Source organism: Eleginops maclovinus, chromosome 18 (genome assembly GCF_036324505.1).
Source record: "Eleginops maclovinus isolate JMC-PN-2008 ecotype Puerto Natales chromosome 18, JC_Emac_rtc_rv5, whole genome shotgun sequence".
NCBI classification, from domain to species: Eukaryota; Metazoa; Chordata; class Actinopteri; order Perciformes; family Eleginopidae; genus Eleginops; species Eleginops maclovinus.
This window is the reverse complement of record NC_086366.1, coordinates 2,237,010-2,253,795: the sequence shown is the minus strand read 5'-3', so window position 1 is coordinate 2,253,795 and position 16,786 is coordinate 2,237,010. Positions and strand designations below refer to the sequence as shown.

The 16,786-nt window shown below is 42.0% G+C and overlaps 1 protein-coding gene across 1 annotated transcript in view; it reads right to left on the bottom strand.

Annotated features, from left to right (window-relative positions):
- The window catches only part of clcn2c (chloride channel 2c), a 141,275-nt gene that overhangs the window by 56,081 nt on the left and 68,408 nt on the right, over nt 1–16,786 (bottom strand). Inside the window, 9 exon segments of the mRNA XM_063907260.1 lie at nt 2,017–2,101; nt 3,051–3,176; nt 3,336–3,414; nt 4,134–4,157; nt 8,921–8,967; nt 8,970–8,997; nt 10,260–10,393; nt 10,510–10,638; nt 12,867–12,998. Of these exon segments, the coding sequence (XP_063763330.1) occupies nt 2,017–2,101; nt 3,051–3,176; nt 3,336–3,414; nt 4,134–4,157; nt 8,921–8,967; nt 8,970–8,997; nt 10,260–10,393; nt 10,510–10,638; nt 12,867–12,998 (784 nt within the window).

The following is a 16,786-nucleotide window of genomic DNA, read 5'->3' as shown; positions in this document are numbered from 1 at the left end:
ATATTAAAAAGAATCCCATTTCCTTCTCGAAATATGTCGCTGTTTGTTTATTCAACAGCGACATATTTAAATGTAATTACTTTTTCTCGGTTCGTTTGAATCCCAGCACAATGAGGCTTTTGTTAAAATCCCAGTAGCAGTGGGGGTGTGAGGTGAAGGCTGTCAGTGAGTGCTCTATGTGTCATCTCTCTATTCACACACACAAACGCACGCACGCACGGGGGTAGTGTGTGTACTGTCTGTATAAAGGTCAGTGAGGGCGTAACCTCCTCTGGACAAAAGACGAGCGTAGTAGAGAGTAGTCTTGTTCTTTTGGGAGCCTTGCATGTCATTTAAGATCTGCAAAACTTTGGAAATTCTGAGGGGACATTGCAATATGAGCTGTGCAATATTGAAATTGTTTTCGGCCCTTGAGCAAGGCACCGAACCCCTCCTCACTACCACTCCCAGGGCGCTTCACTAATGGCTGCCCACTGCGTCTAGCACTAGGATGCAGAGGTCCAATGAAAATTGAAACCTGAAAACTTCCTGGCAGAGCAGAACTTTTTCAAATCCCGCAGCCCCTCTGTACTTTGATTTAGGAGAGTGTGTGAGAGATGGATAAAGAGGGGGAGGCAGGGCACCCCTCCCTTACTCCCCCACACTGCAGCGGCCCTCAGGCTCAGGATGAAATAGGACGTCCCTCGCTGCTCGGCTGAATTATCCATGTGAGGTGAGTCGCCCTGAGGAAGCTTCACAAGCAGCGCCTGAACACCATCTCATATCGGGATGAATAAGGAAACCACCAGACGGCAGAAAAACCACCTGAATCAGTGAATTTATTTGAAGTTTCTTGGAACTTTTTATATTTGTAATGAATTTTAACCTGTGCATGCAAGTGTCTTTCAGCCCCTTGAAGACGGCTCTGTAAATACAATGTTTTATTTTATTGGTAAATAAAATGAATGCTATGTTGAGATCCTGTAGAACAGACTCGGTGGCAGAATCTAAACATCCTCGCTCTCCAGCGGCAGCCATGTTTGTTTCAAACGAATTCAACCCCAGCGCTCTTTAGTGACGTAGTCGATTACGTCCCTGTTGATCATCTGTCCATCATCGTATAAAGCCCGCCCTGGCAATCTGATTGGTTCGACTGTCGCAAGATCGGAGACATGTTTCCCCAACGGAGCAGAGCCAGACCGAACTTCCCGCCCAAAAATGTTATGGGCGGGGCTAATTTCGGCTGGCACCCAGGCTAATTATGTATTTCATTTGTACAACTTTATCAAAGGGAAGTGCCTTACAATAACACTTTAAATTAGACTGTGTTTTTTTAAGACAACCCTGAGGAAACCGACAAAATAAGCACAATTTAATCTAAAATAATGCCCGAATAAATATTGCAATTTGAAATGCATCCAGCAACTTTCTGTTTTTGTTGATAGACAACATTTGTTTATGAACTAGCGAGGGTACCGATAACGACTGATCCCGTACACAACGTTCTGTATTTAATTGAAGGCTCACTTTCTTTTTCCCCGTTTGGTTTTAAAACAAATATATTTCGGAGCCGAGCATATGCGTACACTTTGAGGGATCAGGAATGGATTAATCCATGTTTGTCTCCAATATTGAATGTGTAATTGGACCCTTAATTGGTTTTAATGAGGAGCAGATTAATGATTGATTTTCTACAAAACCCAGTTTGGCTTGGAAGACATTTTCGTAAAATACTGATATAAATATTTAATTTTAAATATGTACATTAAACAAATAAAATGATAAAATAATACATTTAACTGGAAAGTATTATTGGGGAAGACTCGCTAATCACTATGTTGATGAATTAATTGTGCAAATGTCAAACTCTTAATAAGGGATTAGACATAAAGGGCTTCAATACCCCAAAAAGTAGTCGGTGTGGTTTTTATGTTTCTTCCTGGGTTAGAAACACTTTATGAAACCTATATATTACCAACCCAAGCTCTAATGTAAATGTTAATACATCAGATATGACCATCAGCAGTGAGGACTCACCCAATGACGGCGAAGGCAGGAAGCTCCTGGAGGTCGAAGGGGAAGTCGAGTCGGAAACGAGTTTTAAAAAGAGCCGTGATGGTCTCTGGAGGAGAGCAGGGAACAGGACGCTGTCAGAACAATCATCCAGACTACAAGACCAGTTTAAAGCAGCTAGGGTGAAAGTCGGTCCCTGATGGAGGGTAACGAGCGAGGAGTAAACAGGAAGTTCTGGAGGTGTGAACACAAGTTATTCTCCAACATAACCATGGTGTTGATAACAGAGGGCTGCAGAAAACCCTGTCAAAAACTCCAGCTAACAAGGAACAGGAAGTCCTGAAGGTGTGGAGGGTTTAAAGTTTTGCTTCTGGAAACTGAAAGTCTGGTTAGTTGGTCTCCAGCTGTAGTAGAAACTAAATCTTGCTCTTTTACATCTCCATTAGAATCCCTGTTAGCGTTAGCACAGTAACTAGCATTAGCAGTTGTTTGGAGTAGACAGAAATACAATTTTTAAAATAAAAATCCCCTTTTTTATGTTTATTTTTTATATGAAATCTAATGAATTCCCACTTTATTTAATGTTTTAAAATATATATAAATTTGAATATTCATTTTAAGTATAATGTTGCTGAAAACGTCCTTAAATAAAGAAACATAAAATTGTAAAAAGTAAATATCACTTCTGGAAAATGTCAATATGACATGAATATTTTCTATGTGAACTTGAAAAGATTACAGAGTGAATCTGCCACGATCATGAAGAATTTCTCGGCTTTTATTTTCCTTATTAAGATGTGAGGGTTTCACTTCTGTGAGTTACTAACGTCTCGGTAGTTTGAAATAACTTTCAGGATTCTTTTATATTTAAAATGTTATTTTTGAAGGTAAATGTTAATGAGGTTACTACATTGAATTTCCTGAAAATAATATACATTTCACTTCATTTTTAACACTTCTAACTCTCCAAATTCCAGGCTGACTTCTCTGAGCGTTGAATGTTATTTTAAGGGTGTTGAATCGTTTCCCCCAGATGTGCATCACGGTGTTTCCCTGACCTTCGTCTCGGTTCCACACGGCCAGCACTCTGAAGATGAAGGCACTGAAGGTCGCAGCGAAGAACCCTCTCCAGTAGTTCCTCACCGCGAAGAACGTGGACGTTACTTCAATACTGAACAACACACCTGCAACACACACACACACACACATGCACACACGCACCTTTATAAGACATTTTAAGACATAACACTCACTCCGCTTCATTATACTTAATATTATAAATGATGCAACATGTATTAATCATCTCTGCATTGACTTATGTTCTTTCATTTTGTTTAACTCACCTCCTATCGGCGCAGCGAAGCAGCAGCCCACCCCCACAGCACACGCTGCAGCCAGCATCTCGATGTTCCTCGACTCGTTCTGAAACACACACGCACACACACACACCGTTATACATCATGAAGCCTTTTATATTCAGACATGTTGGTACAGTAACTGGCTAGGAGAACATGCTAAAGGGTAGAAATGGAACTCGTATGAAGTATTATAACACCTTCGATGTAGAAAAACTATTTTGTAAATGTGCAAAACCCTCATCGTTCCAACATACATACCGATCCTAGAGTGTCTACATACTTCTTCAATCTGTAATTAATTAAATACAATTAAAAGTAATGATAAGCAACTGTTTTCTGAAAAGGCACATGCACCGGTGTGTGTCTGCTTCAAAATGACTCTGTTTTAAATTCGGACCCTATTTTGGTTCATTTAATAAAACAACAGAGGCTGAAATATGGCAGTTTTGACTCTGATTGAACCCCAACACTTTTGGATTTTTAAAGCATTAATTAAAACAGATAACATGAAGTCATTAGGAACACATTCATCTACAAAGTCATTAAACATATGGATAATAGGATACAGAACTTGTGAGATGTGTACAGAAAATCCTCACATGACCAAATAAAAAGAAGTAGAAAAGAGGACGTTAATAAATACTTTATTCTTTAAAAGCAAAACGCAGAGTCCAAATCAATCCTTAATTCTGTATCTCAGAGAGAGTAAACATTTTGCATCAGGCTGCAACATGGTGCATGATGGGAAATGTAGTTTTTAATTACATGGCTGATCTTACTCACCTTCACTCCTATGAGACAGGGTTCCTTACGCAGCATGGTAGTAACAAAGACAGGCAAGTGTTAGTGTGTGTGTGTGTGTGTGTGTGTGTGTGTGTGTGTGTGTGTGTGTGTGTGTGTGTGTGTGTGTGTGTGTGTGTGTGTGTGTGTGTGTGTGTGCACCCTTTATCCTGCTCTTACTACCTTACAGTGTAGAGCTCTTGATAAGCACCCTGTTCTGCAGCTCACTGATACAACTCACACATCTCTCTCACACACACACACTGCATAATATGTTAATCTGGAGAGAATATATCAGAGGCTGCCTATAGGCTCAAATATTTCCAATTATTTTAATCCAAATCCCTTTGTCAGAGGAGGCAACACACATTTATTTTGATACAGCTCGTGATTATACGGTGGAACTTGATTGAAAACATATTCCTAGAGGAACATTTCCCTGCTCCAGACAAACCCTGCTTCTTGATATACGATCACCTGGCTGACACTATATCACAGATAAATACAGAGCCGGTCTCTGATTGGCTGAAACACCCCACAGATCATTGCAGCATCCCATAATCCCCTCTGTTTCAGCCCTCATTCTGTGTCTGTAGCTTTAAATGCTAATGAGCTGCTTCTGGCCACGCCCCTCTGAGAGCTGATTGGTTTAAAGAAACACAATGTTTCTGTAGGAGGAGATCCAGGTGACAAAGTGGTGTTACCTCAGTTAGTGATTGACTAATCAACCCCAAATGGACATAGTGACATCACAAAGTGACCAACGTCTGATCAGCTGATTTTCAGACAGGTTTTTATAGAGATGGATCAGGACAAAAAGAGAGGGGGTCTAGATAGAAATGCCCTCTATATCTGTTCTTGTTTCTACATGTGCTGCATCACTCATCCCTTCACAACGTCTCTCTGAAAGCTCGCTGGAACAAAGCGCTGTTTTTTTTTTTACAGCCCACAGGCTCCATGCTTCAAACTGTGGGGGAGCAGATCCTGCTGCAGAGGGACCCTCCACACCCCTCCGCATTAATATGCATTAAAGTGCAGCACAACACTAAGAAGGAGGGGTGGGGGGCAGAGCTATGAGGATGATAAAGAAGATTAAAGGTAGAAAGGCAGATAGAGAAGCTACAGAGTGAAGAGGAGGGACAGGATGTGTCTAAACTGATGCCTTCAGTGACCTTTAGAGCCATTATTATGAGGTTGGATAAGATCAGGACATTTATTATTCCCCGTAGGAACATTCAGGTGTTAACGGAATGATCATAAGAACAAAACACAGAAAAGAACAGCGTTAAAGAGCCTTTCAGCGTTGCTTATGTTTCAGAAGGATGTCAATGGGTTCGTATTAATGTGTTTTTAAATGTGCTTTAATACGTAGTAGAATTGAGCTTCCATTGGCCGTTTGGTTTTGTCTGCACTGTAGAAAGCATCAACCTGCCGGGGGTGCAGATGAAAATGAGCTCTAAAAATGTACAAGATGGGCTCAAGTGAGGGTGTTAATTAATGTGCATTGTTCCTTTCCTTTAATGAATACATAAGTAAATCCTGCAGCTGCTAAAGGCAAACAGATCCCAGAAAGCTGCAAATAAATATCAACATTTCTGACGTCCTGTTGGGCTTTTGGAGGGGATACTCATGCCTTCCTCATGTTTATACAGCTCAGTGAATGTTAAAGGGTGCGGGCTTTACTTTGAAAACTGTCAGGGGGCGTGGCTTCAGTACTTTGTGATGCCCCATCCGCTAATGAAAAATATTTCCTACACACGTGGCCACTTTCATTCGTTTTAAGCATCCGAACTCACTTAAAAATGTGCTAAAAAAACCATACAAATATAAACTAAAACACAGAGTAGCTACGCCACGATTTCTGGGTTCACAAAAGTGAATAATGAACATTATCATATGCATGAATCAGGGTGACACATACAACTATAAATGAGGATTAATATGAATATAAATAGAGTGGTACGGTGTAAGTAAGCAGATTCCCTCAAGTACTTACAGTATTTTTGAAGCACTTGAGTATTTCCGTTGAATACTTTATAATCCACTATGTTGTACTTCTTTCTCCACTATCTGACAGCTTTAAGTACTTAACAGATTCATATAGGGTAATACAAATTATAAACCAACTGCAGTATATATAATTAATGTATAATTAAGGTTGAAATAAAAAAAGGAATTGTAATGAGCTCCAGATTCACCAGCTGCGATGAACTCATTAATAACCTGATTAATAATTATATGAAGGGGTCGTTACACATAAGGAGTCCTTTCACTTTTGGTATTTTGATGCTGATACTTTAATAGTTTTACTCAAGTCAGATTATAAATGCGAAAGAGTATTTTTACAAATGAGTTTTTCTCCTTTTACTTAAGAAGAAAGTCTGAGTATGTCTTCCACCATTGAATAACAACATATAGAGTGCAGATCAAAGTGAACTCTGCCACCTACAGACCAGCAAAGGCACATCCTTCCCTGCCATTTATCTGCAGCCAGAGAGGTCTAAACATATATCAGATCGCTGCACGTTTCTCCTCATCCTCACCATAACTCTTCTTCACATTATCTCTAAGCCGGCACTTTTTCAAAGACTCCAATCACTGTAAAGTTTTTCCCTTATCGTCTGGCATCACGGATGGCCAATCACGTTTGCATCTGACTGTGCTCCCTCTCACTGAAGGACATGTTGAAGAGGAGGACTCTGTCTCTCTGCCCCCTGCGCTCGCTCTAAAGCCTCCCATCTCCCCGACATTTCATTCCTCACATCTTCAGAAAACACGGAGATGAGAGTGGAGATTTCCCCCGCCTGCCTCCAGCTCTAATCCCAGCGGAGGGAGAAGACGATGCATCTCTTCCATCCTCACCCATCTCTCCCCGGGACGTTCCACTTTTGAAGATGAAAAGATCTCATTTGCTGACAAATAGTGTCCCGATTAAACATTTATTAAACTGGTTGTTGACTTTACACGTGATGGAAGGGAAGTGGGGAAAAGTAGCATTTAATTCAAGCTTAATTCTGACTTTTGAGCTGAGGCAAACTTAAAAACAAAATCCCTCTGTTCTTCTTCATGACCCACCTGCAGTCAACATCGCTCATTTTTCTTCCTCCTAAAACACGGAAATCTGTCTTTACATCATTTATTCTGTGAGCACCGCCTGGAGATATTACTGCTCTTCCTCATGCATTTTTCATGATCAAGAGATTGATGCGAAAATCACTGGAGCTGAATTAAAGAGTCAACTTATGTCTGGTTTTGCTTCACCATCAAATCATGTTTTTTTTTAGGGGTACAGTCAGCTGTTTCAGGTGGAAAAACCCCCATAAAACTCCCCGAATCCTCGTTTCCTGGCAGACTGTGAGTGAGCGTCGTCGAGCTTCTAAAGGGACAGATATTCCCCCTCTGTCGGGAACCTGACTCCAGCAATAAAAATGATAATGCTGCTGCGGAGAGGATGATTGGCTGCAATCTGCCGGCCCTGCAGGACCCTCAGGCGGGGGTTTAAAGATGGTGCAGGACCCCCTTCGACCCCAGACACAAACATTTTGAATCCCCCACCTCAGGCAGCAAGAGCAGCCCTAAAAACCTGCGCCAGGAAAGCTGTTTTCAGACTGAGATTGGCCTCACCAGGGACCCCCGGGACCATGACTCCCCCCTAAAGACATCTGTCTGTGTGGGTTACATTAACACACATCTTATCCCTGTTCATTGCACAGACTCTTTTACTAAGCACACCCCCCTATCAATATGTGTTTGCATATTATCTGGTTTTTAAATTGTTTTTTTACCCAAATTAAACGTTTTTTTCAAGCATTTTTGATATTTTGGGGATTTATAATTTATGTTTCTCGTGTATTTTTCTAATCCTCTTTATATTTATTTGAACTAATTCATTTTAAGTTAAAACATGCATGTGCACACACTCCCTCGTGTGAACTTTAGCACATCACATTATCAATATTTGAACATATCTTTTATTACATTATTGTATTTTCATTTTAGTTTTGAAACATTTTTCTACCCATATTATAGCATCTGTTGTGTGTTTTCCTCTTAATATTTCAAGTATGCACACACCTCTTTTCGTGTGGACTTTTGCCACATTTTTGCATATCCTGACCAAATTGAACACACATTTTTAATAATCTTTATAGTTTCTTCTTCATATTTGTAATGCTTCTGTTCTTTTCGATATTTTCACTCCCTTCGTGTTTTTACTTCATCTTTCTACTTTGATAATATGCACCGAACACCAATCAAATTGCCTGTCAAGGTGAAAATCTGCCCGGTAACTGGCCTTATTCTTCTGGATGTGTAATAAGGATTTTCCGGTTCTAATGTAGTTGCATTGATGAATGCATTTGTTGTAAGTCCCTTTGGATAAAAGCGTAAGCTAAATCAAATGTAACTTCACCCTCTTAACTTGAAAAGTGATGATATGTCAGTTCTGTGGTCACATATCGTTTCTGCTGCCCCCAGGTGGCCAGAAAATGAGTCACAGCTGCCCATCATGCTTATTTATCCTAGTGAATAAAAATAACTGCATATTTTTGTTATCATTCCACACACTCGCATTCCTCACTCATATCACTGTTTGGACGGGCAGAAGATGAAGCAGAAATACAGTGATGGAAAGGAAGAAGGAGGTGGATATTGTTGCTTATAATGGAGTGTGGAGTGCACCGTGTTTTTGGAACAAGATGTGAAATAAAAATGAATAATAGATGTTATAATTTAAAGTTTCGGCAGTAAAACCAGGGGGTGAAATGGAGAAAAAGTTTGCATTGACTCACCTCATAGATCCCTCCGAACAGAGACATGAATTTGCTGAGGAGAGCGCACACAAGCTGGCAATGTGTACGAAGGGACCCTGAAAAAAAACAACAACACAAAACAAGATTAACACGTCATTTTGTGTCGAGAGGAATCAACAAGAACGTCTGCAGAGAATATTAAAATTCTGGGGATGAAGTTTAAAGTGGAACTAACAGGATTAAAAAGAGAGAACGTCACATCGTGCTGGAGTTAAGAGAAGTGAGAGGCCTGCAGGACGACGTGTGTGTGTGTGTGTGTGTGTGTGTGTGTGTGTGTGTGTGTAAGTGAGAGACTGGAGAAAGTATATTTTCCTCCGAGCATGTCTTCAGGCGAGGCAGTCATTTGGGGGTTGCAATCCTTACCTGGAAATGTTGTTGCTAAAAAACCAAAGTGACATTGATCTACATATCACACACACACACACACACACACACACACACACACACACACACACACACACACACACACACACACACACACACACACACACACACACACACACACACACACACACACACACACACACACACACACACACACACACACACACACACACACACACACACACACACACACACAGAGTTGGGAATCCCCTCTCCAGATTTCACACTGTGCACCTGAACACATCGTGAGCAGTTTATGGCTCATTTGTAATTCATGCTGCAGGGATGAAGCCGGGGAGATGTATGCTTCATGTGTAGTAGCATGTTATCTGTGTGTGTGTGTGTGTGTGTGAGTGTGTGTGTGTGTGTAGAGATAAGGTTAAATCTGTATTACAGCGCGTTTTACATCCTGCTCTACAGTGTCTCTGCACTTCACTGACACCTACATGTGTTTTTCTATGAAAAAATGGACACATCACACCAGCTTCCTGTGCCCCTTTTTAGCAGATACAGGTTTTGGAAACTGTCATTCAAACATAAAGAGGCAGATTTTTATCTACTCATGCACCTGTAATGAGACGCTTCTCTAATGGAAGGTTAAAGTGTGTCAGTATCACACACACACACACACACACACACACACACACACACACACACACACACACACACACACACACACACACACACACACACACACACACACACACACACACACACACACACACACACACACACACACACACACACACACACACACACACACACACACACACACACACACACACACACACACACACACACACACACACACACACAAAGCTTAAATGAGTCATTTCAAGTCTCTAGTCGCACTTCGTCTTATGAGTCACATATTGATAGACGTGATGGACAGCGTTGTAAGCTTGTGCTGTGTGAGTGTGAGTGTGTGTGTTACCTCCTTGCCCAGGGGCATGCCACTGCCCAGAGCGCAGGTGAGGCCGATGACTTTGGCCACGAAGGTCTTGAAGGTGAGGTACTCCTTCAGCACGACGCCTCTCAGGATGGTCTTCATCTCAGGAATACCTGAACCTGCAGCAGCAACACGGAGCAGTTCAATCCAAAAGACATAGAAATAGTGTAGTGTGTGTTCTTTATCTGCAGTGTGTGTGTGTGTGTGTGTGTGTGTGTTTGTGTGTTGGTCGTACCGACAGCCTGGGGGGCGAGGATCTGCGTGAAGCCGGCGGAGAAGGTGATGAGGACAACGGGGTAGGTTACCCAGGCTAAATACTGCAGGAATACGTTACTGTCCAGACCCCCGTACATCCACTTCTGTGCTGTGGACACACACACACACACACACACACACACACACACACACACACACACACACACACACACACACACACACACACACACACACACACACACACACACACACACACACACACACACACACACACACACACACACACACACACACACACACACACACACACACACACACACACACACACACAAAAGGGCAGACATGTAAACCACAATCTAATGCACCCAACAGCACAGAATACAAAATACACACATAGTAATGAATCCATGAATATACCGTGCACTTTACCTTTCTTGCAAGAGATACATTTTTTGTTACATATACACACACACACACACACACACACACACACGGTTTCAATCTGTGGGACATTTTAGCTAACACACACAGGGCTAAGTGTACATACATGAGAGCTGTCATACATACCTGTGTGTGTGTGTGTGTGTGTGTGTGTGTGTGTGTGTGTGTGTGTGTGTGTGTGTGTGTGTGTGTGTGTGTGTTTCCTCAGGACAGGTGGTTAGTCATGGTGGCTGTATCCAATTAAAAGAACTGTACACCGTAACTGGAACTGACAAGACAAGGTTGGCTTCTCCTTGAGAACGAACACACACACACACACACACACACACACACACACACACACGGAAATCCATTTGAATTGGAGCAGGTCCCGTAAGGTTTGAGATCGGCTCTTACAACTTCCTTCAATCATTGTAAGAGGTCCACCTTCCTCTGATGTAAAGTCGACTCTCTGACTAATCCCTCGTTTACATCTCCTCCTCCCTCAGTTTGAAGCCATAAGAGGCCCTACATCCATCCCTTCATCCACCTTTATGTCCTTAATCCTCTCACTTCCTGCTTCCAGTATGCAGTAGTGCAGGAATGATACCTAAACCTGGAGATTAGTTAGCATTTTAGCACTACCGTCAACTTCCTGCATCTGGAAGTCAATCAGGCCAAACATTAGCCGCCTTTAGCTTAGCGGTGGTGACCTGAAGTCATGTGACCGTGCTGTAGTTCCTTTATAGCCCAACATTAGCCGCCTTTAGCTTAGCGGTGGGGACGTGAAGTCATGTGACCGTGCTGTAGTTCCTTTATAGCCCAACATTAGCCTCCTTTAGCTTAGCGGTGGAGACGTGAAGTCATGTGACCGTGCTGTAGTTCCTTTATAGCCCAACATTAGCCTCCTTTAGCTTAGCGGTGGAGACGTGAAGTCATGTGACCGTGCTGTAGTTCCTTTATAGCCCAACATTAGCCTCCTTTAGCTTAGCGGTGGTGACGTGAAGTCATGTGACCGTGCTGTAGTTCCTTTATAGCCCAACATTAGCCTCCTTTAGCTTAGCGGTGGTGACGTGAAGTCATGTGACCGTGCTGTAGTTCCTTTATAGCCCAACATTAGCCTCCTTTAGCTTAGCGGTGGTGACGTGAAGTCATGTGACCGTGCTGTAGTTCCTTTATAGCCCAACATTAGCCACCTTTAGCTTAGCGGTGGTGACGTCACGTGACCGTGCTGTAGTTCCTTTATAGCCCAACATTAGCCGCCTTTAGCTTAGCGGTGGTGACCTTTCCCTCTCCACAGGGACACATTGATATCTTCTGCTCTCATTTCCACTGGTTCTCCCGAGGGCGTGATTCCTAAACACAATCTTCCTCTATTTACCGGGTCATGTCGGAACAACATCATTAAAATAAATCCCATTTACATGTACTGTAATTGCGACGTCTCACAAATGTCTGGAGAGTTTATCTTCCCGAACTCCCTGCAATAAAAAGTGCTGAATTGCTCATTGATCTCCAGCTTAAAAGGGATAAATCTGGGAGCTGCTGCACTCCTAATTACTCTGCCGCCAAAAGCTAAAAACAGATTTGTAAAACTAGACTTCTAAGTACCAAGCGAAAGCACCTGATGCACTCAGGACTACAACCACCAACCACAAGGGTTATTAGAGGTTCATGATTTGGATAAAATAACTAATTGCAATTCTTTTAACTGAGTTTGCAGTGAGGATTTAATTCATGCAACCTTTTATTGTTAAAAGAAACGTGATGATTAAAGTTGATTGTAGCATTTTTTACCCTTTCTTCCTTATTACCAACCTTCTATCCCTCCTCGTTTGTCGCCTCTGTTCATGCCTAAAACTGTAGGTACAAAAATCCAATTTCCCTCCCTCCCTCCCTCCCTTCTTTCCTCCCTCCCTCCCTTCTTTCCTCCCTCCCTCTCTCCCCCTTCCTCACCTTGCAGGCAGATGGCGATGCAGAAGTCCACCACCCAGCTGACCAGAGCCATGAAGAGTCCCAGCAGGATGAGGAAGATCCAGTCCTCCCCGACCCGCGAGATCAGGAACTTCTGACAGCGCACCGTGCAGACTGCAGGGACACAGAGACACAGGTTAGGGACTACAAAACCACTCGCTAAAAACTACATTTCCCAGGAACTGGCCCTGAGGACTGGACAGTATGGAATCCATTTCTTGCTGTGTGTGTTTCCATCCAACACTTTTAAAAATGCTGAGCGCCAGTAAACATGTTTCTACCAATCAATAAACTCAATCTGAAATACTGTGTAGTTTGTTTTGATGAGTAGTAACAGTAACACCCCCCCCCCCTCGACTTCTATGATCAACGCAATTTATACAATCATGAAATCTGGAATTTTGTCTCAAATTTACACATAATATTCATATATTGTTTTCCACATTTTGATTTCCTTCCACTTTTGAAAGCCTTTGTTTTCACAGTTTTATTTGAAAAAGGTTAAATTTGCTATATTTTGTGGATTATTTAAAACAAAAAAACATTGTAAATTGAGTTTTTGGACGAAATTCTCAAAGATAAGCTCATTCAATATGTGTGAATTAGAGAGGACTATGCATTTGTTGTTGATAAATTAGGCGCTGTGACGCTATCAATTGTATATTTCAAAAGTCCCAGGATAGAAAAACTTTAACACATTTCATATATTTAAAAAACATGACAGGAATAACAACGTGTTAGTTTGACCAGCGCCAACTACGTCCTGCAGAGGTTAGGGAACATCACTAAGTGTTACCACAGAGTGACGCCACCTTGTGTTGAGGTTACCTACAATGCACTGGGCTGAAGACAAGTCTTAATGTAGATTAAACACACAGCACATGGAAGCACTACAAAGCAACACACACACACACAAACCAGTATACATCAGATGCATTATACTCACCTGCAAGCAACAGGAAACTCAGTGCCTAATACATGAAACTAACACAAATTAAGGATTCACATCCAGTTCTGTCTCCGAAAAGACCAAACTATCCCCCCAAAAATACTTAAACAACAAAACCCTAAAATGACACAACAAACCCCCTTTAAAACCCCCATTATTGCCTCTAAAACGTGCATGAAACCTCAGTTTTCTCCATTGATTTCAATCATCTTCTAACTGAGGTTCACGGCGAACGTTTTGCATAACACTCGGTCCGAGACGTGCACACACATTCGCTGATTGTGAGTAATTGCTGGAACAAAACATTGACGGGGATTCATTAGGATGTGCAGAACTCGTAAAGACTTGTTCACACCCCATCCATTCTTTGAGGCCTGTCCTGGTTTCCCTTTTCCTTCTGAACTGAAGTCACACTCGGTGGCAGCAGGGGGCTTCTCACACAACACACTCTTCGTAACTCCCTGTTCATACTTTTATCTCAATCATTGAAGACTAATGGTTATGCAACGTCATTTATGCACAAATTAAATATACGGTAGTTACAGTACCATAACTGTGTTTTCAATAGTGGTTTGGAAGCTTAAATTGAGCCCTCCATATTTATTGAAGGAAAGGATCCTTTTTCAAATCAGCTTGTCATGTTTCTGTAGCAGCACACAACAGACACACACCAAAAAGGGTGGTGTAGGAATGAGTCCCAAAAAATCAGATACAAGTATTTTAGAAGTTTTTTGTTTGAGTGTGTGTGTGTGTGTGTGTGTGTGTGTGTGTGTGTGTGTGTGTGTGTGTGTGTGTGTGTGTGTGTGTGTGTGTGTGTGTGTGTGTGTGTGTGTGTGTGCGTGCGCGTGTTTTCTGCAATATTCCCAAACCCAATGGATAAATGCCATTGGCTTTTTGTGGACGGAGCCCTTGCGATGCTAACTCCCCCGTCGGCCAACATAAATACGTCTTTACTGCACCGTCCCGTACTGGATCTAGAAAGGTTCCTCCATGTTTTATCCATCCAACACTCATGGAACGGGACGGGTATTCGGTAGGTTGCAATCTGAAACCCCACCACTAGAGGCTAAACTACATCCTGCAAAGTCTTCATTTTTGTATTTCAATGTACAAAGGAATACATGTCAACTATTATTTAAACATGCTAAGAATTTAGCCAAGAGTACAGAGGATAACACACCGCCTATCCTTGGAGCTTCTTGATTGTTTTTCCTTCTTCTGTAGTATGTTGGGGAACTGTACCTTTAAATATGCGTCAGATCCTCGCTGTCTATCACCGCACTGACAGTGATTTGACAATTCTGAGAAACAGCCTTCATACATGTATATTTTTAGGTTGTGATTGAGCTTATGTGTGTGTGTGTGTGTGTGTGCTTATGTGTCATCTCACCCACGGCCCGTCTGTGTTTCTGGACCCCTTTTGTCATCCAGACACTACTCAATGCAACAGCATGTGTGTGTGTGTGTGTATGTGTGTGTGTGTGTAATCTTGTCTTTTTGGAGATGTAATTTAGTTATCCCTGTCTGTGCTGTTATTGCCTAATAGCTTTTTCCTCCAACACACACACACACACACACACACACACACACACACACACACACACACACACACACACACACACACACACACACACACACACACACACACACACACACACACACACACACACACACACACACACACACACACACACACACACACACACACACACACACACACACACACACACACACACACACACACACACACACACACACACACACACACACGCACATACACACACACACACACCCTGCAGACTGGTTGCCGACTTTATTCTTCATGGCATGCAATAAGCAGCATGCTAGTTCCCAATCACTCTCATTGCCTTCTGACTCACCCTCTGCACCACTCTCCCCTTCCTTCCTCCCCTCCCTGATCCAATCATCCCCCTCTTCCTCTTCTTCCTCCTCTTCCTCTTCTGCTTTCTACTAAACACATCCAACCCCTGACTTCCCCTCTCAGGTCTTATCTGCTGCCCTGCACTCCTCTCTTGCTCTCACCTTTTCTCCCCTCTCTCTACCTCTCTATATGCTATATTTCTTGCTCTCACCTCTGCAGGATTCATAATGCCCACATACCTGCTGAGACTAATTTAGGTTACCTAGGATGCACAGCGCTTCTACTTCCTTAAGAGACTGGGAGTTGGAACATGTGGCTGTAGCAATGCTATATGGAGCCTAGTTTTGGACAGAAGCAGTGCATGCAGATGTTTGATACTACTTAATATTAAAAGAGGCATTCAAGCTCATTTAATAATTCACTTTGATTAAGTCAAAGCACTTGCAATAATTGTCTGAAAGTTAAGAATCTTTTTCCTTTTTTCCCCCTTAAGGTCATATCTGTTTGATTTATTTGTGCATGAACCAAAACTAAAATAGACCGTAATATCAGTTAAACTCATAAACGTCACAAACATTTTTAAAAAGTGGATATAGCCACTGTTACAACACCCATTGACTTGAGTTTTGATGCCTTTAGATTGACATTATGGCCGTTGCTATCTTGTTTTCCTGCAACCAGGTGACATTTGAGGCTCGTGCTAAATACAACAACTATCCAAATTGGTGAAATGACCAGAAACCACAATGTGAAAGGGTGAAAGTTGTAAAACGAAAATGCAGCATGTGGCAATAAGTTAGCCCTGACCCAAAGCATACCCCGCTTTATCGTCTATTCTACTCCAAATGGGACCATCCTTTACTAAATGGACATCATGCTTTATTGAAGAACACTTGAAACTAGAGATTAAAACCATCAACTCATCAGGAAATGGTTTACTGTGGAAATAAATCAAGTGAGAAGTAGGTCATTTTCTCATAGACTTCTATACAATCTGACTATTGGAGCTTTTCGTTAGTACATCTCATGTGTTTTATATAAAAAAGTGGGCTAAAAAAATGGTACAATAAG